At 31.6% G+C, this 27416-nt stretch overlaps 2 protein-coding genes across 2 annotated transcripts in view; one reads left to right on the top strand and one right to left on the bottom strand.

The window, feature by feature from the left end:
• The first annotated feature begins 4821 nt into the window (after nucleotides 1-4821).
• LOC111698231 (uncharacterized) lies at nucleotides 4822-8195 on the top strand. Its single transcript, XM_023468515.1, has 4 exons — nucleotides 4822-4985; nucleotides 5173-5298; nucleotides 6400-6492; nucleotides 7100-8195. Exons 1-4 carry the CDS (start codon nucleotides 4962-4964, stop codon nucleotides 7232-7234), a joined length of 378 nt encoding a protein of 125 aa, XP_023324283.1. The 5' UTR covers nucleotides 4822-4961; the 3' UTR covers nucleotides 7235-8195.
• Nucleotides 8196-14226: 6031 nt separating this feature from the next.
• Nucleotides 14227-27416, bottom strand: part of LOC111698221 (protein odr-4 homolog) — a gene marked incomplete in the record, with an annotated part of 15866 nt that continues 2676 nt past the window's right edge. The window contains 9 exon segments of the mRNA XM_023468504.1: nucleotides 14227-14803; nucleotides 15985-16077; nucleotides 19028-19121; nucleotides 19642-19734; nucleotides 21787-21877; nucleotides 22176-22239; nucleotides 24745-24795; nucleotides 25535-25668; nucleotides 26555-26672. Coding sequence (XP_023324272.1) covers nucleotides 14675-14803; nucleotides 15985-16077; nucleotides 19028-19121; nucleotides 19642-19734; nucleotides 21787-21877; nucleotides 22176-22239; nucleotides 24745-24795; nucleotides 25535-25668; nucleotides 26555-26672 — 867 coding nt within the window.

Below are 27416 nucleotides of genomic sequence, written 5' to 3'. Positions count from 1 at the left end.
AAGTAAGATCGTTGTTTTTTAAACAATTGTAAATTTTTGGAGTTCATTAAAAATTTTGGTATTTCTGAATTTGAAATTCTGACAAATCATTTTAAGTTGGGAATCATCATTATGCACTTTATAGATATTATAGGATTTTTGGATTTTAGGAGGCTTCACAAAAATCTATGAAGTATGAAGTTATTTAAAATTGTATCATTGGTTAGATGCCTGTACCTAGATATATTGGATTTGCCTGTACCTGGATATATTGGATATATGCCTGTACCAAAGAAAATTATTGCTCGTTAAGAAAAAATTGTCTGTGCTTATTAAATTCTGTCAGAATAAAGATTTTGCATAAGTAATGAAAGAAAACTTTTAGAGAATACAATTTTTAAATATGTTAAGCTTCTCATATTTTTCCTTAAAATCCTGATTATTTTTAAGACGAATAATAGATATGCCCTTCTTCCATCTTTTTTTATGGTTTCATATCTAAAGTTAAAAAAATTTGTTTTCCTCATTTTGAAAGAGAACCAGATCCCAAAAATACTTAAATCCGATAGAGCCAATATTGGCCACCCCTTAGTTTTACAAATTTATTAAAAAATTTTGCAATTGAATCCTGTAACATTTACTTTCTCAGAATTACACTGACAGTTCCTTTAATATTAAGATGTTTTATACACTGTACACTGTACACTGTATACTGTACAGTGTACACTGTACACTGTACACTGTACACTGAACATATTCTACAGGAGACCGCACAGGTCAAGGTCTACAGTTTGCTACTGAAGAAATCAAGTTTGAAGATTATGAAAGAATAGAAGTAATTAACACACAATCTGTGGTGAATCCAAAATCAAGGAATACAATTCAACAAAAATTAAATTGTTAAAATAAGTCTTCCTCATTTTTTGTGTTTTTTTTTTCTAAAGAACGATTTGTGGTTGGCTTGTAGCCCCAACAGTCAATACTATTATGATTTCTAAGAGAGGGTTTTAACAAAAACCATGGAGATAGAAATATATTTCTCTTTATCAATTTTTCCAGATCTATATGTGTTATGCGAGCCATGCTGCGTTCATAAAGTCTATGTGATGCCCCTGTGAATCTCTGAGTTCTCCCTGAGGATCTGTACAGAACGTATTGTAAAAAACTAGTTTTAGAAGCTGTTTCCAGTCCGAATACGCATGCGCAAGTTTTCTGCGTGGAAGCGGGCAGATTCTACCTTAGTATATATTCGTGTTTCATGTAAAGATCGTCTATTATTAAACCGTGTGAAATTCTAGGATCACTGCGGTAATTATGCTTATATTTATATGAATCTTGCTTATTTATGTTCGGTTATGGTTGATATCGTATAATGTAATGTATTGGTTCCTTGCCACAGTTTTTTAATGCCTGAGTGGATTTATTGCTGTGTTTGTATGATTTATCACTCGATGCTTTTTCTGTGGGCTTTTAAAAGATTATTTAGATTGAAGACTCAGAGAAATAAACGTTCGGAACCTTATTATCATCCCTTTGTTATGGAGAGCGTTGAGAGAAGGAAGTCTTACAATCCTGTCCAGAGAAATACCACTCGGTACTTATAAAGATTTCATTAGGTCTATAGGGAATCGCTAAGTAGCGAAACAATATGTACAATCCTAATAGCAACTTTTATCACAATTTCTGAATCCAACTTGTTTCTGATATTTTTGAGAAACATAACTATAAAGAAAAACTAGATAATTGGAATATAATTTGCTAGTTCTGCAGTTACAAGAAAAACCTTTCGGCTCCATTAAAAATAGACAGTACGTACATTTACCGTTACACTATCTATCTTTCCAAATTTAAAATTCGGTGATGGTATGGAGCAAACCTCTGTAGAGTAAAAAAGTAGATGTTAGTTCCACATTTATTGAAAATATATTTCGTTCTGGGTTGACCCTCGTCAGTTCTATAATAACCATCAAAATCGATAAAAAAAATTTAAAAATGTAAAAAATCACAAGAAGATAAACAAACAAAAAAGATTATTCAAAATAAAAATTTTGGCTTTCAAATGGACATAAGGGAAAGGAACTCAGATTATGAGATGGAAAAAAGATAATTTACAAATATTCACTTTTAAAAAATGTTTTAAGACAATTATTATTCCTTGAGATTGTTTCTTCACAAAGAACAAACAAAAACCACAGAGATCCACAAAAGATTAAACTTTTCCGACGACCTAAACCTTCTTTAACATTGAATGTGGTTAGCAACCTTGAAAATAGATTTTAACAAATTGGTTAATTTGAATCCATCATGGGTTTGATGGAGCAGTGGTTAACGTGTTTGATCCATAATCTAAGGATTCAAGGTTCAAGCTCCGTCAACTGCAAAAATCAAAAACTGATAGAAATTCAGTCATACTGGTCTGATGGCGGTCTGTTTCTCAAAAAGTTAGAGGTCTAAATTTTCAAAAATTGAACAGTAAACATTTTTAATGAAAGAAATAAAAATGAATAAAGCGTAAAAATGAAAGTAAATGTAGTATTGTAGAGGATATGAAATCCCCGAAAGAGGATTAGGAAATCCGCAAATCAGTTGTGTCGGACCCTGGAACCGGAGAAGACCTTCTCAACTTCCTCTCCTTTTATACACTCTTTATTTAATATGTATTTATATCTAAAAGCAATGTTCTAGAGAAGGTTTGGGACCACGGAAGAAGTTTACTTGAAGTACGAGAATCTAAATACATCAGAGATTTTATGACTGAACTCAGAGGAATGAACAGAAAAAAATAGTTTTATTTAATTGTTAACTGTAATTCAGTAAATTTTTTAAAAAAAGAGTTTTTTATGTCCAATTCTTTAAAAGGTTTAAATACCCCTCCTTAAACAAGCCGTTCCCCCCCCCTCCCCCTCCCCTGACTCACGCAAAAGTTCGTTAATTAGATCGACCCCCACCCAAACTCTATATTCACACATCTACACAGTTTGTTTTTAATCTTTGTGAAGAAACAATCTCAAGGAATAATAATTGTCTTAAAACATTTTTTTAGAAAGTGAATATTTGCAAATTATCTTTTTTCCATCTCATAATCTGAGTTCTTTTCCCTTATGTCCATTTGACAGCCCAAATTTTTATTTTGAATAATCTTTTTGTTTGTTTATCTTCTTGTGATTTTTACATTTTTTTATTTTTTTTTTATCGATTTTGATGGTTATTATATCGTTAGAACTGACGAGGGTCAACCCAGACCGAAATATATTTTCAATAAATGTGGAACTAACATCTACTTTTTTACTCTACAGAGGTTTGGTCCATCACCATCACTGAATTTTAAAGTATATACTTTATGTAATTTGAGTTGTCTTTTTATTTTATAGTTTTTTGGGATACAAAGACGATAATTGTCTAAGCTGAATCTTGGAAACATATTCATTAGTTGGACAAAATGTCGTCTTTCTTTTTGTATTTGACACTTGTGACGTTGTGCGCAGTTGGTTGATTTTTCTGTTGCCATCTATTGAGCTTGACAATCTAGTTAATTTAACTAAGTACAACAACATGTAATCAAAACAAAAACAAACAAATTCTTAACAGAAGCAGACTAAAACATTTTTTCTAGTAGGCACCATGCACCATGCACTAAAAATAATTTATATTTCACTTCACGTAATTCCCTTGTTTACTGGGACACCCTGTACACGATCTAAATTTAGACGCACCTATGAAACGGCACTATATTCACATATCGAAAAAGCACATTTATAACGCACATGTGACGCACATAAAAGTTCTAAGAAGAAATCCTAGTAATAAAACTTTGAAAGGTTTCTATTAAAACTTTTCGAAAAAACAAAAACTATCTAAATATGTACAACTATTATTTGCTGATAAGATTCGAATGACACGGTGGACTAGGGTCCATTTGAGTTTGAACAGGACCGACCACTTGTACTGGCCTTAGTGATACGTAGAAGTACCAGTCCAACCCTTTCCTATGTCAGCTTGGTTTCAGTTTTGGTGGAATAGCCAGACTTGTCCTGTTCATAAGCCTATTTAATCCACACACTAGCGTAGTTTAGTGTGATTTAGATGTCTATATCACACATTCATATGTTCACACTGTTGTGCTGCTTAATATCTTTCTGTCTTGTTTCACTCTTGACCCTTGATACGCTTTAATCCTTTAACTGATCACGCTAGGATTCTTTTGATATCTGCAAAACACTTGTAATTATTAATTAACTCTAGTGTTTAAATTATTATCTTCTAGGAGTCACAAAATACACAAAATTCTTCAGCGACAATGATCAATTTAAGGTTTCATGTGGTACCGTTATAAATATTCGTACATTCTATATCTGTATTGATACAATTTTAGTCATTTTTCATTTCTGTTTCTAGTTCAAAATCAGTCGAACATGGCGAAGTAGACTTCATATACATAATTTTTTATTTCATATAGGTCAACAAAAACGTGTAGAATAGAAAATAGAAGAAAAATTCTTCATTTAAGTGGTGAAAATATGTTAAGTGTCCCTAACTATCCCAGGAACCCAAGTTTACCATAGAATGTCTGTCCTTCATCAAATTTTGTTTAATAATTTTCTCATTAGAAAAACAGGAAATGTAAATGAGATGGATGTAGAGGATATTGAATAAATTTCTGCTTATATCCCTCTGATTTGGTTCTACACTGCAGGGGCTAATCTCCTCACGTCAAACTAAAGTATATTGTATGTTATATGTTTTTAATCATTATTCTCCACTTATTTAAAAGTTATTGAGAAGAATAAAGATGTTTTAATTTCTAATATTTGTAAACAGGCTTTTGTCATATTTATGCGTAAATCAAAACTAGATTGGCTATGAGGTCTCAAAGTTATACCAGTAATGTTGCAACATTTTGATCCTCTCTTTCTGTCTAGTTGGCAGTGTACTTATATTATTTATTGAATGTATGTGTTAACAGAAACAAGAATAGAGCATTGATGAGAAAACTCTACCAACATCAGGTAGCTAGGAAATATAATAATAATAATAATAATAATAATAATAATAATAATAATAATAATAATAATAATAATAATAATACTATATAATAATAATAAATAGCTGAAGGGCCTGCCGTTGCCCGTGGAAAAAAATAAAAAAGTTTTGAAAAAACTAATGATATTAATAATAATAATTTTCTCATTTAAGAACACCATGTCAGTTCGACCCCGTCGCCGGCATGCTGGAGAGTTTCGAATGGCGCAGCTTTGTATTGTTCTTGTTCTTGTATTCCTTGTTATGAATTCACCCCGTCTAGCTATTGGCACATATGAGGTAGGATATGTATAACACGTTTAACAAAATGTACATACGGGTTACCCACAAAGGATGAGATTAAATGGCTTAGTTAATGATTTAACAAAGAACAAATCTTTTAGCTGCATAAAGATAAATTCCATACAGTCGTCTCCGAAGTCTCATCCTTTGTGGGTAACCCTGTATATCAACCTTATAAACAAAGTGAGTATGACAATACAATATACATTTACATCGTGTACATAAACATATACAACATATCCAGTTTAATAACAAAACATGCAAAATGCACAATCTCTATTTTAATTTGTCTCTCTGTTTGTATCTGCAAGCCCAGGAAAGGTGAATGAACGGTTAAATAAGAAGGTTTTACCGATGGAATAAATGAAGATTTATTTTTTATTTTTGAGATCTATCAATGTCTAAGAAAAAATCCGCTACATTTTTAGTTTAACTATTACGAAGAGAAAAAAGCCGCTTGAAAAGCAACATTTAAACCCTTAAAATCTTGTTAGAAGATGGTCGCAAAGCGCTTTGAAAGCCTTGACTATATAAAAATCATGTTAAAAAAATTGCACCGCGTTATTTACATTACAACACAATATTTCATTTTAGGAATTCTCCGCGCATTTTCAACAGGATTTCCGCAAATAATTTTGATTGATTGATGATACCCGTTGGTTTTATGTAATAACATTTAGAAACCCTCCGATATGGTGAAGATGACTTGAGTTATCCATAGATAAATAAATAAACATAGATAGCTTATGTACGCAAAATCACCAAGAATTGTACAGTCCGCGAACTCATACTTCAAGGGTCAAAGTGTACTTCAATGATAAGCGCCAAGCGGGGTGGTAACTTAAATTTCTCTCTACAGAACTCATGTACACCACAATTACTCAATGACATAAGAACAGCCAATGTTCACAACCGACCTAGTTAATCTATATAATAGGAATATCTTTAAGACATATATGTACATTTATATCTTTCAAGATGAAAAATGTCGTCTTTTGCGCAATCTATCTTTATCTATGGAGTTATCTCAAGGTTATAATTATAACCTTGAGTTATCTAGTCTAATTTATCTAGGGAAATAATTTAAAATTAATCCAGGTAATTAAGCTTGACAAGATTATGAGCTGTTTCTCTCAAGGAGAATATTATATGCCATCAACCTTCCAGTGGGTCATGGATACCATTTCACAGGTAATTCACGGTAAACTAAAGGGCCTTGGTAAAAGTCTAATGAGTCTGAACTTTTCAGTTAAGCAAGTAATCACACAAAGGGGCTGAGTTCTTGCCAAAAACTCAAATGTGATATTTCCTTTATTTTTGCAACCATAAGGTGTAAACTGTAAACCTTTGATAATCAAACTTAAACTTAGATCTAAAACCATTTATTGATCAAAATATCAAGTTCTACGACATTTGGTTGCTAAGATATAGGGATTATAAATACTAGAGTTCGTGGCAAGAATTCAGTAACTTCAGACATTAAACTATGTTAAGTTTAAAAAACATTTCGAACAAGGCTTTAATTAAGAAAATTATTAAATATAAGTTAATGACATTATTTCTTTCCATTACACAAAATCTTAAATTACTATATGGAATATTTCTTTAATAAAAATCCCACTTTGAACTTTTAAAACATATTAACGTCATGCATTAAAAGTAGTTTTGCAGTTAAGAAACTTAAAACTAACTTTATGGAATTGGTGCACTACAACATTTGCGATTCTAAAATTGCATCCTTTGCATGTTGAGTCACTTACAATTACGCTTACAGTCCCTTTAAAATGTCATATTTCAGTATGCTGCTGTTCTAAACTGTACCCTGAACTTTGTTATCTACTGCCTAATGGGATCCAAGTTCAGGAATGCCCTGAGAGAAACGCTCAGGTTTAAATCTGCACAGTCCAACAATCGTGAGTGCACTATCTGCTAAGGGAGAAGAACTGTGTATAATCGCACAATTCTCACTTTATTTCAGATAATATTAAAATGACCCAACAATCATATTATCTTTGTGTGTTGATTTGAATGGTTCAATTGTGCCCCGATCACGTTGAAGGCACGCACAACCGGTGTACGTTTGAATTTGAGCTGGGCCAACCTTTGCGGTCCTACTTTGGACTGTCCCGCCTGGACATACTTTGGCTAACCATGGTGAACTATGGTTAACACAGTCTGAATTCAGGCTGCTTCTTGGTTGAATTTTACTAAAACAGCAGCTTTGTGTGAAGAAACTATGCGCAATGCTGAGAATATGAGTTTTTGACGTCATTTGTGGTTCGGACAAAAACGTGAGTGGTGTACTTTCCCTCCCTGGCGCACTAAACCTAACCAAACAGATAGATGACCGCGCACAAAGCGGCGAACCATCTAGAGACTATACCTTGAATAGTGCAGAATGAAACAATGCATTACGAATAGTGCAGACGAATTCAGCTGCTGCATTTAAGTGACAGAGCTATCTAAAACATATCATTGACATAAACAACAACTGTGGGACTAATCTTTTCTTAACTTTAAACATATATCATATGTGAAAACACGCACAAAAAATATTTAAACCTAAAAACGCATTAATAGAACATACAAGATAGGATTCCAGGTGCATCCGACCTACAAAATTGTTGTGCATCCACCCTACAAATGTGTGTGCAACGAGAACAGCGAGATCCTTATTGTAGCACTGCAACACATACTGTAAAGATCTGCAGTTCCTGCGTAGGTCGGATTAACAAAATAGAATGTACTTCCGATATTGCAGTTAGTCCAAAGTATCGTAAGACGGAACGGAAGTACTGCAGGACGGAAATGCTGTAGGACCGAAGTTACAGGGTGTCCCACGAAACATGACAGTATGCAGGACGTCTTGAATGTCGTCTTGATTTTTTATATAATTTGCTGCGTTTATTTGTCAACCTAATTTTAGAAGTAAATTTCTAGAGATAATATTCAAAAAATTTCCCTTGTCCTACCATTTCCAAAATGTGGTCTGCCTTTTTTGTGCTTTCAATATTGCCCGAGATATGAAGAATTTCGTTCAGATTTCGACAATTTTGCTTTTATTTAACAAAATTGAAATCTGAACCAAACTCTTTATATCTCCGGTAATATTGAAAGCACAAAAAACGCAGACCACTTTTTGGAAATGCCAGGGCTAGGAGAATTATGTGATAATTGTTTCAAGAATCAAACATGTTAAAGTAGATACAAGACTAAATGTCACAAATAAATTCAAATACCAAAGACGACTTCCAAGTCGTCTTGCAATTGTCATGTTTCGTGGGACACCCTGTACATTCCCCGCTACACTCCTGAGTAAAGGCGTGCTTAACCATTTTCTCATGAGTATACGCGACAAAGAAATAAAATTGGTAAAGTGATAAATTTCGAATTCAATTAAATATCAGCCTATGCTCCATTTCATTTTTTGCGAACACTCCCTTTAACTTTAGTTCATTCTGTTACTGCAGCATTTACTTTTTGTGAACACTCCCTTTACAAAACATGTTATGCCAATCCTCTTCGTTTTCCTTGAATTGTGAAGGTTCTCCGAAATTGATTGAAAGCAAAAACATTTCTTGATTACGATTTTGAAATGAAATAAAAATTTAATAAATATTTTCTTCACAATTCACTAATGAGACAATATATCCGGGAAAATTAGAACCGGAACTCGACAATCATAACATTTAGGACAAAATCGATAACAAAAGCTTTATTTCCTAAAAAATAACATAAATTATAGGTCATGGTTACTTGTACAATGTTATAATAAACATTAATAATAGAAAAAATCTTACGATTTATTTAGGTATGATAGAGGGGAAACTTATTGTTGATCAGTATTGAAATACGTTTTTAAACTTCTGAAAAAAAATACAGTTGAATATTTAACGAAATTCACTAATGCTTCCTATGAAAATATTCTTGCTTAACTTTAATGATTTCACAATAAACAAAAATGTTTTAAGCTCCGTGGGACGGAGTACAAAGAGAAGAGAATGCGGGCTGAAATTATTTGGTTTGGTTTTCTCCAATGATTTTAAGTTGAAGACGACATTACCCGGAGGTCTTAAAGTTAATGGTTAACAAGAGTGTTTAATATTTACATAAATATACTTGTTTGTTTGTTTGTTTGTTACCAGTACTTCAAATCACAAGAAGGACACACGTTTCAACATGGTCCGAGTGATGTTATTTTTGGCCGTCGGTCGACACGGTAGAAAAATATCAAGTACGTCAGCGTAATTTCAAGTGATCCTCCATGCATAGATTACAATGCCTGATTTACAATGGTACCCTTGAAACCTTTGTCTGATCAATAATGTTAATGTTCTATATAAGGTTAACAAAGTTTAATTCTGATAAATTGTAAGTCTATATACCTGCAGTAGAAATGCGCATATCACTTTGGTAGTGAAACCACAATTGAAAATGATCATTTTCAAAATTAAAAACATTTATATCATATTCATACTTAATCAGATTTGCAGGAAGGATCACTTGAATAAACGCCTTTAAGCAATAAAAATACTTGTATTCATAATCTGTAATTTAGGAAAGGTACTATTGTTGTAATTGCAAGTGACCCTCCATTTAGAAAAAGGGTACGCCCGATCCCCAAGGGATATCCTTTAAACCGTTATCTAATCAATTTGATGTAAAAACTGTTTAAATCTGACAATTAAGTCCATGGATTCTTATAGAGAAACAAAAATTTCATGAAGAAAAACATATGGATCCTTATCAATTCTTCATCGAACAAAGATATTTTACATATCAAATCTATATATGTGTTTTTATCCCCCGTTACATTTTTTGTTTATTTTATAATAAACTTTGTCAACAGTTTTTATCATAAAATTAAACGATGTTTGAGGATTTAAAGAAAAGCTGAAAATGACACATTTTTTCTTTAATTAAAAATTTCCTTTCACTTTGAAGCAAGGATGTTTATTAAGGTTAGATACTCTGGACGCGCTCCAATGTAAGGAAAATGTCATTTTCATATCAACAGACTTTCAAAATCTTCACGTAACTGCTAGTGACCATGTTGTTGTTGTTGGTAAGGATTTTCTCCGCTTTTACAGATTAGGATCGTCCATTTTTATGAAGACGACATTTTCCGTACATTGGAGTGTTAAACCTTAATAAACAACCTTGCTTGCTTAAATGTCATATATTTCCCCTAAATCTGTGAAAATAAGTGTTGACGAAAATTATTTAAAGAATATATATAATATCCCTGTGAGAAACCCTGGAGATATATGTGATAAAACGTAAAAATGTTTTAAAAGATTTAAAATTAAAAATAACCTAAAAATAAAATTTGTAGATTTGTGAAGTACCCTTTCAAGTAACAAGGAAGGAGGGGCATCCGGCCGTGAGCCCAGCAATTCGAGCCCAGCTGTAGTTAGCAAAACCCTTCCCGAACCTCGCGGAATTCTTTTTAGCCCAGCAAAAGACTAAAACTTTTATTGATAATTGACTTAAAAAAGAAAAAAATATTAATGCTTTAAAACTCTTTGTCAGTGTAAAATGTTGTCTTCTTATATTTAGCAAATACTTTAGATGGAATGTTCGCAGTGATGAATAGGAAATACTTAAAATCTTGCAGGTAAATGTATATTGCAACTTATTTTTTTTCATTCAAACCGTTCAACATTATAAAAAAATGTTTACTGTTTCCATGTTACCATTTAAAAGTTGTATAAAATAAAGAAAATCTAAAGCCTGAAAACTGATGTGAGTAAATCTACAGAGTATAGGAAAAAATGTATTTGCAAGTAAAAAATGAACAAATAAAATTATACTAATGAATCATGGAACGCCGGAGCTCTCTGGCAGACTCTCGATCCGCATTTCATTCGCCTCGTACGGCAAGTTGATTTTCCGCCTTCCGACCCTTTTTCATCACTGACTCCATTTCGGTTTTAGCCCAGGCTCATCCTTTTTTTCTCCTTCTAAGCCGTGTTTCATGCCTATTGACTTATTTAAACTAGGATCTGGGGCAATGGTAGCTTCGGTTTTCCAAGTGGTTAAACATGTGCTCAAAGCATGTTTTATGGGTTGGCATTTTCTAACCACAAATGTTTCTCCACGTTGGCAACTTATCATCCTCCTCACTTTCTGTCCCACCTATAGCTATATACAAAAAAGCTAATATGTTGTCTTGTTTATAGGCCAAACTACTTGCAATCCAAGCTTAGCTCCCATGGTCCGAGAAATGAAGGGGTTACACAATGGATCTATCCAACCTGAGTTTAGCTACGGTTGGAGAACAGAACAGAGGGGGTTATATCAATGGAATTATTCCTATTCCGAGCTATTGAGCTCTCACCAGTTCAGTAAATTAAGAATTATAAAAGAATTATAACTAACATATACTTTCGACGCATGTTTTGTATGAATGGTGTATGGTTTAAATGATAAATAATACGTTCCAATGTACATTTACATGCAAGATTTTATATATCACCAATTCATCACTGCGAACATTCCATCTAAATTGTTAAATCTAAGAAGACAAAATTTTACAACAAAAAAGGGTTTTAAAGCATTGATTTTTATTTTTAAGCTAAGAGGAGTATGTTTATAATTCCCCCATGTTTTAAATTTTTGACATTTTTTCTGCTTAAATTCAATTGACAATGAAATTTTTTTTGAGCAGTCTTTTGCTGGGATTTCGCTAACTACCTGGGTTCGAACACGACATTGCGGGGCTCATGACGACATGGCCCCCCCTCCTCCCTCAAGTAACTTTAATTCCGGATTGTGATAAAATACATTTATATATGTATTTATATATTATTTATGTACATTATATTCATTTTATGTTGTAATAAATAATTTAATTATACAATGATCAAATTATTTTAAACATATAGATATCAAAATGTGAGACAATTGTCAATTATCAATAGCATGCCTGAAAAAATTCTTTAATACATATACAAACCAAGAGTTATAAATTAGCTCTGCTGTATGAGCTGGGGAAGGCAAGCGGCCATAAGCCACAGCATTTTCCCCGTCCATGCCACGTATTATCTGTTTCGTCTTCCGGCAGCCATGAGCTACAACCGTATGGTCTTCCATGCCACAGCATTTAAGTCTTCCGGTAGTTATTAGGTTTTTAAATGATAAATTTAGGACATTAAAATTGCAATTTTTTAAAATCCTGCTGCATTACGAGAAAGATCATACATTATAGAAATTTTAGAAGTTTATTAAAGATCAATTAATTGTGTTCAGTTTATAAACTGCTTTGGATGACAAAAAGAAAAATTTTCATAAATTTACGCATTGTGGGAACCAAGACAAATTGTTAGGAGGAGTCTGAAGAATAAGAAAAGATGAGAGAAATCACAATATTAACTGTTATTACCTCAGCCTTACGGATTTTCTCAAAAAATTTGCAATTTCCTCTGTAAATTGTGGCAATATTCGGTTTAAAGTTTAAGAGTATGTTATCAATTTGTTTTCAAAAATAAGCCATTTTAGAGGAAAGATTGAATCTATTTTTGGGGAAAATAATTACAAGGAAACGTCATTATTTCAATTTGAAGCTGAAATATAGAGTTCTTCATCTTTTGCATGACGTCGCTGGATTATTGAGAAGCACAATTTCAATGCATTAATTTATTAATTAAAAACGTAATAACTGCCGGAAGACTCAAAGGCTGTGGTCAAGGGCGGTTTCAGGATTTAAGACAGTGGTAGGAGGGGGTAGATAATATCTATGAGCGGAGCGTGAATTTTTTTTACCCCCCCCCCTGTAATTGTATAAAAAAAATTAACCGCCTCTATTGCTAAAAAGTTCTATTTACTTAACTAAAATTACAGTTTCTTTTACCTGCAAGGCAATATCTTAATAATCCTTTTATTTGTCTTATAACGTTATAAAAAAAATATGGATTTACCTTAATACATTAACATCATACATATCATACAGGGTGTCCCAAAAACATGGGAATTCAGTGACAAATTCGATATCATCTTTGCTATGCATTAGCATTGTAAATTGTAATACCTAATTTCAAAACCCATTTTATTATGTCTGCTAGAGTTTATTTTATAAAAAAGTGTACAAGACTGTAAAGATGTGTATATAATGTCTCCGCAAGATGAACGGTGAAGACGGACAAGTTTACTCTGTTTGTATACTGCAATTTTCTTGTTTTACTAAGTACAACCGTATGCAGTCTAAACATAAACAAACAAAATGTGAACATAGCAGACTAAACTCTTACAGATTACAGCTTTCTCAGTATTTTCTGTACAAAAGTGACTTGCGCATTTCAAGTGCAGAAAACATTAGAAATTATAAAAAATCAAAACTTAAAACTAGATTATACACAATATTAACAGATAAATGTTTTAAGGATTATCGGAGTCATCTTTGCATTGATGGTCACTTAACATTACGCTTAAAGTCCTTAAAGTTAAGAAAATATTCTTATTCAAATCACTGTTTGAGATGAAACACGCAAGAACATAATATAAAAAACAGTTAAATTAGTCATTTATTCAAAAGTCAATAAATAAAACCATTCCACTTAATAACTATATAAAACTATTTAAAATATACATAATCTTAACAAAAATAAACAATTGAGATAATTTTCCGCCACCTGCTTTGTAACATTTATAAAAGCCCCTTTAAAAAGTAATTTCATTTTCATCACAAAAAATAGATTTTCTAAAATATTTTAATTGAAGATAAGAATCAAAATCGATATGTAACATTTTTTATCACAATTTGAGACAGTATCAAGGTTAACAATATATTGAAATGCATCTTAAAAATAAAATTACGCCAGAACCGAATACCTTAAAAATTCACAAGATATCTTTGCATTAAATTCTAGTGAATACTTCCGAAAAAGAACGATTTTGCTGATACAATAATGAATATTTTTATGGTTATTTCACTGATAAATTATTATTTCATCTTGAATCTAAAGTCTTTTTACAATATTTAGACGTAACAAGTTTAACAATACTGAATAATTCACGGGTTTTGCCGCCTAGTTTTCACAGCTAGAATGTATTCTTTTATAGTCTATTAAACCCGGCTTAGATCATAGTATATTGAACCCGGCTGTACTGCTGTCGGTGTATCATTGTCAGAGCTGGGTCTGTTGAACCCGGCTATAGTGTGGGTGAAATATCGTCTGAGTCCCCCGTTCTGCGTGTGCTATATCGTCTGATCTATTCAATTAAACCCAACTATGGTTTTGCGGATGAAATATCGTTTGAACTAAATATATTGAACCCGGCTGTAGTTCTGCTGGTGAAATATCGACTGAACTATGTCTATTGAACTATGGTTCTGCCGACGAAACATCGTCTGATCTACGTCTATTAAGCCCGACTATAGTTCTGCAGAATTGTCTTGGTCTGAACTACGTTTATTGAACCAGGCTAACAGAGCAGCTAGAGCACCTATTCCAAGGGCAACTATCACATACTTTAAACCAGAACTGGGAACAGGCTCAGAGTTCTAAAAACATCTCATTATTTTCTCCAGTGGTTCTTTTAGAGGGACTGCAGACGTAATTTCAAATGACCCTAAATTTGAAGATTTAAAATGGTTCCCTTTAAACCTACGTGAGAACAAAAACTAGAAATATGTAATTGTTTTTTTTCAACCGAAATTGATAATCCTAAATTCATAGTAGTTTCTCTAAACAAATGATTCGCGGGTTTATGCAACCACAGATAATAAAAATCACCAGAATTCAATCCTTTTTAAGATATAAAAACTACGATATCTTCCTCAATGAAACCAAGGTAGAGGTTTAAAGGGTATCGCAATCAATCTTTAATATAATAATCTTTACTTGAAATTACGTTTCCAATCCTAACTTTGCTGCAATTGGTACTCCAAAAGATATTGTTTTGTGTACACACCATCCATATTCAAGGGATACGTGGCTTGCAAAAGTTTACTGTATTGATATACCGGCCATTTGTAACAATTCGCTTTCTTGGATCTCTCAAGATGTTTCTAGAAACTAAAAAAGCAGGAAATTTGTTTTAATTAAAAAAGATTAACATCAATTACTTTGGCATTTTGGTGTAGGATAACAACATTTTTCTTCGTTAACAGGCCGGCTAGGAGTTTTTTTTTTATTAATTCAACATTACCTTCAACAAAATTTTTAATTCAATATTAATATTTATCCTTAAAAAATGCTCTCAGCTCGCCTTCTTTTAAAACTTCTGGTGATTTCTTAAATAATTGCCCGCAATGCTGCTTTTGCAAAAAGTGTCATATGAATCCGAGCTAACCAAATATCAGCACTAGATAAAAAAATAGCTGACCCACCCTTTTAAAACCTGTCAAAATTCGACATTTGAAAATTTTGAGGTTTTCTTTAAACAACGCTCAAAGATTTTTTCACCCAAAAGACACGACTGACTTAAAACTTAAACTTCTTGTAAAAAGCACAAAAATTATGATTGTATCCAAGCATAAACAAAATCATGCCTATAGCTGCAATTATCATTCCAACCACTTTAGGGTGAGCTCAGAGTCATTTTTTTTAACCATTTGATTTAAATTCTAAAGCGACCTCTTGGTTAAATGTTTGTATTACATGACCCGTCATGCACCCCATAGTGGGTGGTTTATGAAAAACTCAACTTTATGACAAAATTACTAGGTCAGGACGGTTTTACCTTTTCCTTCTCCGGTTTGACCTCTTTAGCTGCAGCTACTAACTCAAGGTCGTCTTCTATATCCTCCTCCTGGACTCCGAACCCAAATATCTCCTAGATAAACAAATTCATTTCTTCAATAGTTTTTCTTAAAAATTGTTAAATTTCGCCAATTTCATTCTTTGTTTCAGCTGCATATACCCGCAAGTTTCATTTGCGGAGAAAAATAATCAGATAAAAACAAGGAGAAAATGTAAACATGATTTATGTTCAGCCGATGGTTTAAAGAGGTCTTCTCATACGGGGAGGTACGCTCTATATGTAATATTTTAAAACAGAATGAGAGGTACTTATCAAATTTATATTTAGTGGAGTTTACTACTTTTTCTTTAAATATAGACAAACCAACATCCGAGTGTTTGGATGTCATGAGTAACCCCCTGATGATCGTTTTGTGGTCGCGTGTTTTTTATTGATAAGCCATATAAATAATAAGCGCAGTAAAGCCTAAAACATTAAGAGTAACGGCAAAATCCTGCAGTTTCTGCATTACATCAGTTTTTGTAAACAAACGGCCAATTTTTCTGATTACTTGATAAAATTTGAATTTAGAAACCTGTCAAACCCATAGCATGCAATTGAGTGTTCTTAACAAAGTCTGCAAAAAAAATTGAGAAATTCTATTATTTTCGCTTGACACATTTAAATATGAATGAACGTAGTTTAAAGCGACCCACCATGCTAAGATATTTTAAATTTCAAAAACTGATTTTTTCCATTGTGGCTAATCTTCACAAGTGACTTCATTTCTTCTGCAAGAAAACATACAGAAATTATCAGAATTAAACACAAACCTAGAAAAACGACAATATCTTCCACATCTTTTATCAGAGTAAGGTTTCAAGGGTACCGTTATAAATCGGACATTGCAGTCTTACACGTAGGTTCACTTATAATTACGCATCAAGTCTTCCCTTTATTTGTTTTTAATAGTTCTGTGTACATTTCATTTTTGATGAAAAGTAAAAAACAATCAGCGCACTTCAAAGAAAAAAAAAACAATGAGACAAAAACCAGGAAGAAAACCACCTTTGTCAAAATAAATTCCTAAAAAAATGTATTGCTTTTCTCGTCGGGTTTTATAAGGAAACATAAGGAAGTGAAGAGGTCCCATTGTGGACCCCCTAGACCGCCCAGGCAGCAGGGTGCACTGCCCCGCCCCTGTTCTAACTAGACCTTTAAATCCCCATCATTTAGTCCAAATCTAGAGAGATAAAGTAGATACATTCCAGTCAGTTTAATACAAGGCTTTTAGGGTCCTTCTATCTGGGAACATCTTTGTACTTAATAAAACAATAACAAAAAAGTACGCGGATTTCATAACTTATTTCCAAAATATTTTGGAGGCTAATTTTTGACCCGGCTGTTTTGACGTTTATTGGACACAAACGGACAGACAAACAGACAGCTAAGCAAAGTATATATATAACTCTTGTATAATGAAAAATAATTAAACTCTTGTATAATGAAAAATAATTGAACTCTTGTATAATGAAAAACATTAAATACAATTTTAGAAAACAAAATGAAGCAACTGATATTCTCAGATTTTGTAAACAAATCTATATAATCTAAATATGAAAAAGTTTCACAATATTTGATTCAATAAAATTTAAATGAAATATAAATAAAATATTCTTCTATTGAAATTTTTTGGTTGCTTTAATATGTGTTACAAATAGGGTTGTTAAGCGTTTTTTAAAACGATCAAAAAACGATAGTATTTAGATCTGAGGGGTTCCCGACTAAAATTGTATTTTATCGGTAAAAAATGATCATTGTTAACGAATGATAAAGAAAGGTCGTCGTTAACGATCGTTTTCGATAGTCAAAAATTAAAAACGACCTTTCTTTCTTAACAAAACTACAAACTAAAACTTAAAAAACGACTTCTTCGTTTAATAATCTTCAAAAACGATTTTTTAAAACAATCGTTTTTAAAAGAGACCGTATAGTTTTTCGTTTATTGTTCATAATTAACAAAACGATACGGTCGTTTTTCTTTAAAAAGTGAAAATTATCCTTCCCTAGTTACAATACAGTTATAAACACAAAACAGCTGTTATAAACATATAGAACAAGGATACACATCGAAAACAAGGACAAACAGAAAAATAAAGGAAAAACAGATAGAGCAAGGATAAACAGATAGATCAAGGATAAACAGATATATCTAGGATAAACAAATAGAACATGGATAAACTGGATAAACAGAAAGATCATGGATAAACAGAAAGATCATGGATAAACAGAAATATCAAGGATTAATAGATAGATCAAGGATAAATAGAAAAATCAAGGATAAAAAGATAGAGCCAGAATAAACAGATAGATCAAGGATAAACAGATAGATCAAGGAAAAACAGATAGATCAAGGAAAAACAGAAAGATCAAGGATAAACAGAAAGATCAAGGAAAAATAGATAGATCAAGGATAAACAGATAGATCAAGGATAAACAGATAGATCAAGGAAAAACAAATAGATCAAGGAAAAACAGAAAGATCAAGGATAAACAGAAAGATCAAGGAAAAACAGATAGATCAAGGATAAACAGATAGATCAAGGATAAACAGATAGATCAAGGATAAACAGATAGAACAAGGATAAACAGATAGAGAAAGGTTAAACAGATAAATCAAGGATAAACAGATGGATCAAGGATAAACAGATAGATCAAGGATAAACAGAAAGATCAAGGATAAACAGATAGATCAAGGATAAACAGATAGAACAACGATAAACAGATAGAATATGGATAAACAGCTAGATCAAGGATAATAAACAGATAGGACATGAATAACCAGATAGAACAAGGATAAACAGATGCATACAATGAGCAGATTTTTTGTACAATTTGATAAATCCGAAAGACCTAATATTTGAATAGTCCTAGATAATACAGACAGGATAAAAACTATTATTAGATTAGGAGCCAATTAGCCTTGGCCATTTGTTTCTTAATTTACAATCTCCTTATGTTTTCAGAAATTATTAATATTTACCTTAATGGATTCAATAGCATCCTCTCCCCCCTCCCCTGGATATAGGTAATCAGATATACAGATCTGAGTTCCTGGTAGGTTGGTAAACACCCGCCTAGTAAATATAAAGTGTCAACTTTTTTTCAACTGGGGTTTTCCCAAATTATTCGAAGTACATATTACAAATCCAAGAAAAAACGCTGACAAAATGATCGAAGAGTCCAAAACAACTAAAAATTAACATTTGAACTGAGAATTTCCTCAAACTTAAACTTGCCAACTCCTACATTTTTACAGCCTGATGTTGTAAACCCTTGATATTTTAAAGATGTAGATGTAGCAGTATTCTAATAACTTTGCATCGCGCTTTCTTTTTCAATTTTTAACTTTCTGTTCAAATTTGTAATCTTGCCATGTACAATATCCTTCCTTTTCAAATTGCATCAAATAACCACGAGCAATCTACTACGGAGAATTTGAAACCCTGCTTCTTATAAATTATGAATAATGATGCTAATACCTTTTTAATTTTCCCAGGATAAATTAAATATAAAAAATAAACTTCGGCCAAAATTTGCACGAAAACGTGGTGCGTCAAGCGCCCAAAATTTTCATTTAATTGTTGACAATCTTCCCTAGGTGGTTCATGTACAATAGGACCATCTCCTGCCTCTCCTTCACCACCCTCCTCTCCTACCAGAGAATCACAGTGCAGTAATATTCGTCCTCTGAACAAAATAAGGATTTTATTATTTGTTTATTTGGCCAAATACTAGCACAATAATTAAGTCATCCTCCCCCCTTCATTCATCTTTAGTAACATCTTTAGTCTAGGTTGGTTTAAAGATTTGTATAGACGGGAAGGACAGGTTACAGGAGAGCACTAATATAGGGAATTAGGCAAAAATTTTTACCAAGTCTTAGAAATACATTATATATTTATGAAGTAAACATCTCTTGTTTGTCCTTGTTTGTGTTTGTCCGATCATAACTGTGACCGATTTGAATCAAATATTGTTTTGGGAACTCGGTATAATTACGGAAATATTTAAATTTGGTTTCAAAATCAAAGAAGGAAAATATAGTTTAAAGGCAAACCTGAGTTCCCAAGCTAGTGTAATATATAATGCTAGCTTGGGAACCCGTTGCTGCCCAGGTTACTTAATGTTACTCTCGCCGTTTACTCGCACTTGGACTATTTTTCCGGGAAACTAATTTTTTACTTTAAAAGTCGACCCACTCAACTTAAATCTCAAAACCAAACTAAGAACATTTCGCGATTCTCCTGAGTTCCCCAAATAAAATTTGAGGCAAATCCTTCAAGGAATCAGTTATGATCGGACAAACAAACAGACAAAAAGAGATTACAACTTTTTATATATAGATATCCGAAAATATGCTTGTTTGTTTATGTTTAATATTGAATAATTTCATTCTTTTGAGTAATTGTTAAAGCTTATATTTTTTTGTTTATATTATTTTTTATACAAATAACAGGTTTCATGAGCTGATATCTTCCCTCCTAGAGATAATGTTATCATTGATAAACCTTTTAAAACTTTTAATCCATGCTAAGAGTGATTAAATCTTAAACTTTTTCTTCAGCTTTTGAAGGCAATTTCTAAGAAAATTAAACATTGAAAGTGCGCAATAAAATATATATAAACAATTAAAATGCTTAAATGTGACATTTCCTTCATCGTTTCTACTGCAAAGGTCTCCTTTATATTTTTATATTAATGATTTATATATTAATAATATAATATTATATTAAATAGAGGGTCAACTTAAATTTCGTTGACAACTCTTCAAAATTATTCATTTGATACTATAAAATCATGGAATTATATTTATTCATTGATTCAGTCAAGGTTACACAATACACATGATATTATCAGGAATTTCTAAATAGAAATAGAAAACACACAATATCAGATGCGGAAATAAATTACATTTAGGAACTAGCTAAAGTGCTATACAGGGTATTTTAGAGTGATATGTTAGTTTTTAAATCAATGCATGCGGTAATTTTAAAATCTACACATATATGGTTATAAAAAACCTAGAGATAACAATCTCATTAAAGGGACTGTTAACGTAATTTTAAGTGACCCTCCATAAAAAACTGCAATGCCCGATTTACAATAGTACCTTTGGTATCTAACTACGATCAAAAATGTGGAAGATACCGTCGTTTTTCTGACTCAGAAAAGTGTTATTTCTGTGAGTTTCTCCATTGCTTCTGTTTAGCAAGAAATGCGCTAGTCACTTACGGAGAGATACCGCAAATGGAAATTAACAGTTTAAAGAAACAAACACATTGATTTCTCAATCATATACTTGATCAGACAAAGCTTTAAGGGTACCGTTGTAAATCTGGAATTGTCATCTTTGGATTGAGGGTGACTTAAAATTACACTTACAGTCCCTTTAAATAAAGATTCTTTATCAGAAACACGTGCGCAATAAAAACAAAACAAAAACCACAATTAAGTATAAACACGTCAGCTGAAATATGAGAAAAGCTGAGGATTAAAGTGGTATTTAAAAAATGAGCGCACATGTTATTTAGATATCACATATGCGGTTATTAAAATTGAGCGCACATGTTATTTTTAAGACCAATGCATGTGGTATTGTAAAATATCGAATATGTGTTTCTGTGTGTACACATTTAATGTGAAGGAGAAGACATTTACCGNGGGGGGGAGTATTTGATCTAACTTTAATTTAAATGATATTGGCTGTTTTTGCTAAAACCATTTCTAAATTTAAACTACCTTAGTGATCTCATGATGTCCTGCAGTACGGCATGTTTACATTGTTCCAATGATGTTCCATGAGGCACACAAGCTCTACTCTTCAGCTTCCCTTTTAAAATTCATGTAACGGTGAATTTCTGTAGAAAAATTAAATGATAGAAAGTAGTTGAACCGCGTAGGCGCAGCTGAACCACATATCTTCAACTTAAAACCACAAACTAGGATAATGATTCCACGTTTACATGGTTCAACTACTGCTTGCTAATATTCATTAAATCTTGCCCTTGAACTGATAAACTAAGAAGTAATTCAACTACAGATAAGAGTGAGTTTAACTAGACTGATCTAGTCCAACTACTTCTCTATTTATTCCGGCCAAATTTTGATATTTTTAAATGCGAACTCACCTGCTAGCTTTATTCTCACATTATTGTTGCCTATGTCTACATCCTCCTTAACGTTTGGATCATCCTACAAAAATATAATTGCAAACATTAAATTAGTCCTGGAGTAAAGTAAGATAAAATAAAAGTTCAAGAAAATATATGTGGGTGAACTCAACATAATGGATCAACTCAAGAGAGCCATAAAATAATGTTTACAATGAATGTTAACTTGAAATTTGAAGACCGTCCCTTTCAATTCTTTCTTTCAATGTTCAATATTTTTCAAATGTAGCATCTGCTGGAGTTTTACAATTCTTCAGAAAAGAATGTTTAACGGTGAAGAGAGCTAAATATAATAAATTCTATATTAAATCTTATAATCAAAAGAAAAGTAAAATATAAAAGAAAATTTTTGGTTACGTTCCAGCGGAGGTTCTATATATATATTCTCATGAAATAAATGTTTGCATATATTATGCATAAAAAACTATGCATCCTATGCAGCCTTATTTAGGCATATATGTGTATAGATTTTCTTATATGAGTATATGCATCTGTGCTTTGCATGCATCCTATGCAACCGTATATAAACTTGTATATATTTTCTTATACAAGTCTATGCTATGCATGCATCCTATACAGCTGTATATAAACTTGTATATATTTTCTTATATACGTCTATGCTATGCATGCATCCTCTACAGCTGTATATAAACTTGTATATATTTTCTTATATAAGTCTATGCTATACATGCATCCTATGCAACCGTATATAAACTTTTATATATTTTCTTATATAAGTCTATGCTATACATGTATCCTATGCAACCGTATATAAACTTGTATATATTTTCATATATAAGTCTATGCTATACATGCATTCTATACAGCTGTATATAAACTTGTATATATTTTCTTATATAAGTCTATGCTATGCATGCATCATATGCAGCCATATAAAAACTTGTATATATTTTCTTAAGTTAAATAAGTTCAATATATATAGATCAAATGACATAAAAGATTGAATATTTTATGCATATATAACTATGCAGTATGTATCCCTATGCTTAAAAATAAATATTCTTCTATGGTCTGATATTCGACCTCTAATGAATTCCCAGAATTATAATTAGTTCACCTACGGACACAGAATGCATTAACAGTTTTAAATTCAAAATAACCATTTGTTTGTCCAATAGGATGTCCAATTCACCCTTTAAACCTTTGTTTGTCCAATAGGATGTCCGATTCAGCCTTTAAACCTTTGCTTGTCCAGTAGCATGTTCGATTCACCCTATAAACCTTTGCCTGGTCAAGAATGAATGAGATGTCCTTATTGTTCCAGGTGAGAATTGATTATTTCCAAATGTAGTTTCTGTCTAAAAACTACTTTCGCCAGTCTCTCTTGGTAATACTTATCTAGAGGTTTAAAAGGTACAACTGTGAATCGGACATGTTACTCTTCAATAGAAGGTCCCTTAAAATTACGTCTACAGTCCCTTTAATAGCGCCGTATGCAGAAAGCATTTTAAGTTCTCTAATTTTTTTTCTTTGATCTAAGTCTGAAAAGATGAAATATTCTTTTTAACTTTCTGTAAGAAGATAAAATACAATTCTCTACAACTTTTTTCCTTTAATCTTGCATCGGTGGATAATTGGTTCGATTAATTGGAAAAATAACTTTTCTTTACAAAAATTAAGGTTTTCTTAAATCCTGAAGGAAATGATTTTCTATCTCACGTTACAAGATTAGGTCTAGTGTAAGTTTTATTTACCATGTAACAAAAAGGATGGAAGCACTCAGGCTTTTACTATTCTTAATTTTTTTGTCAACGATATATTTCTGGAGGAAGATAAAATTTAAACTTCAAATAGTCATAATTAAATAGTGTGGTGAAATAACTGTTTGCCAATAGATAAAAAATGTACAAGAAAATTTAAAAAAAGGGAAAAAGGCATGAATACAAAGCACTAATAGAGTTACACAAGCATCAACAAGTAGTTTGAAATTCAAATAATTTAGATAATTCAAATAATTCTGATGTGGTCTATTTTGTACAAACTGTATAAATACATTTACTTACTTTCATTTATTAGTTTTATGAAATTCCAATATACATTAATGTAGATTCTCAAATATAATAAGAAATAAAATAATATTTTTCCCTAATTAGCCTTTTTATTATTATTTATTAGGAGTGTAAAATTTAATTATGTAAATCATTCTAATAAAATAGATTCATATGAGTTCTGTTAGTATTTTAATGGCATTAAAATCTACAAGAAAAAATTCTTAATAATGTTAGATGTTGAAAAAGGCAATTTGGATAATCCTTCTCCATAAAAAATAATCATCCAACTTCAATACAAGCAAGGTTAAGAAACTTGAAAGCAACTTTTTCATTTCAACAAAAATTTTGCGGATATTTCTGATTTAATAAATAAAAAATCGTCGATGTCGACGTTTTAATTTCCACCAGTTTTATCCACTTCACTCGGGTCATACGATTTGCCAAAAATTGGTTGACTTATATTTGACACAAGTACACAGACAAACATAAAAAAATATATTTAATTATTTTGTTACCTTAACAAGTACTTGAACATCGAACTTGATTTGTTGACCTTCCTCATCATCCTAATGTAAATTCAAAATAAATGTTTTGTGATATATCCTACAATAAAAACCAAAAAACAGTAGAATTCTGAAATTCTGAAATGTCGCGAAGTATTTTGTTATTTGCAACTGCAACATTTCTAAAAAAGTAGAAGTTTTCCAATTGCAACGGTAAATTACGAAATCAAAAGCGACATTTTAAAAAAAGCAATAACAAATACTACATTCATTCAATAGAATTCTAAAAATCAGTTGTATCTGTACAGTGACGAGACTTCAAAGACGACTGCACTAATTTTTTCAGTCTTTACCTTACATTTATGGTTTCCAGCAAACTTAAATTATTCTTTTCAAAAATATTCATTAAAAAATAATACTTTCAAAGCATAAGCTCAAATTCCAAATTATAATCTAGGAATAACCGTGTACTTGCAATGCTATGCCTAAGGCCCTAAGTGTCGGTCCTGTCGGACCCCATAGTACTAGAAATGATTAGGGGACATATCCCTCAAATTTAAAGTTGTCACGCAAAAACATATACTATTCAAATATCAAGCATTGTATATTATTGCTATTTCAACAAATTTTCACTCTTAAGGATAGACCATAATAAAAAATAAGCTTCAAAGGTGTATATTTTTCAGAATTAAAATGAAAAAATGAACTTGCAAGTTTTTCTATGTCGAAAAAAAAAACGTTATGAAACATATTCATGGTTAATTGAACATTAAGACAATTAAATAATCTGGCTAAATATTACCTCATCTTTAGGTTTCCCTTTACTCCTCTTCTTGGTATCAAATTGGGCGGGACAAATCGGCTCCTCCCCTTTCATTATACCATGATTTACCAGACAAACTCCAGTCCGCAGTGTTCGCTCAAACTTTTCCACACCTAATTTAAAAAAAAGGAAATATTTTGAAAATTTTGTTAAAATAGACAAATCTAGATCTTCGAAAATAAACAGCTTGTATACATAATTTAACATATATCATTTAAGTTTTCGATAGATATCTTACGAAATCTTGCGCAAAATTTCGATTAAAAAATAGGACAAATTTTATTTTCGCAAAATTTGAATCAATTGCAAAAATAGATTCAGAATTGCATAATTAACCCTAAATTACAATGTCTACACATTTGTACATACATTTTTAGAGTAAAATATTGTAACTATCATAAATTTGAACTGTAAGCGTAATTTCATGTATGTTTTTTTTTATGTAAACTGTTTCTTTTCATTTGTGGTTTCTCTGCAAAAGTGTCTGAAGCATTTCTTGCATTTAAGAAAAAAAAAGAAATTCAGAAAAAAACAGTAAAAAATCTAATTTGTCAATCTCCATTCTTACATTGAATACATCTTTAAACTATATAAACCTGTTTCTTTTACATCTTAAGTTTTATAAGTTTACAAATTAATCTGAACTTGAGAAAAATATTCATATATTCTCATATTAAAAGTTCAAACAAAATTAACCAGAAAAGGAAAATGATTTAAAATATTAGCTAAATTGAAAACTCTAAATATTAAGTGGAAGGAAAAATATTTTTTAGATTAAAGGGACTGTCCACGTTATTTTAAGAGACCCTTCTTTTCATTTATAAAACTGTAGGTTAACTAATAATTAAATGAAAACAACAATGATTTTTTTCCTTATTTGCAACTTTTATTTTAATAAGAAATGTACGTTAAAAGTACGCCTAGCTCTAAAGTCTCTTTTAGAAGGAAAACGACTTGAATATTCAGAAAATTAAGTTTGCTTAGGATTACAAAATATACCTTTAGCAGCTTGAGAGAATAACATCTGGGTTGAATTCTCTCCGCATGTAATGGCTACTGGGATATCTAGGATACAGTGAGTATCCAGTAATACATAATCAATACTCTGCTCAGTAACCTGGGAAACATTAAATTAAAATTACTCTAGGGGTTTATATTTTAGTATAAAACACATCCCCCTTTTAAAAATAATATTTTCTGAAGTATATTTGGAAGAGTGGTCGTTTTTTACTTTTTTTTTACTTAGCCCTAAGATGTCATGTGCCAAATTTCAGACTCATGGGTCTAAGATCCGAGACCACAATTTTTTTCGCGCTTGCATTATGGAGTAAAATAAATAAATTTTTGGTACAATCAGTAAAAAAGGGAGGGGAAAACTCTCAAAATCCTCAAAATTTATTTCTTTTTTTAATATTAATTTTGTAACAGGTTCAGCATATACTTTTAAATAAATCCAGGGAGAAAGTTACGATTTTTGGAGAATGTGGAAATAATATTTGACAAAATATATACCCCTGTCTTACAGGTGATAGTGGGGATATTTAGAGAATTTAAAAAAAAATTTTGCACAATTTTAACTTTAAAAAAGTTCTTGATGGAAATAAGATAATAATTTATCTACGGAGCACGAATCCTTGGATTTACCACAGGGGATTATACTTAAAAGGGGATGGTGGAGTTGGCACATTTGATGTAGGGGGGGGGGGGCTGCCTTCATTTTTGGTTCAAATCTTCCAATTTTTTGGCTGCACGCCTAATTAGTGATCGAAATTCCTAAAATAAAATAAAATAGAATTTGAATGACCTGTAATGACCTCCACAAATAGAAAATACTTCAACTATGGCTTAATGCATATCAAAC

This window comes from Eurytemora carolleeae, unplaced genomic scaffold (genome assembly GCF_000591075.1).
Source record: "Eurytemora carolleeae unplaced genomic scaffold, Eaff_2.0 scaffold319, whole genome shotgun sequence".
NCBI lineage: Eukaryota > Metazoa > Arthropoda > Copepoda > Calanoida > Temoridae > Eurytemora > Eurytemora carolleeae.
The sequence above is the reverse complement of the archived record's forward strand: the minus strand, read 5'-3'. Positions and strand labels throughout refer to the sequence as shown.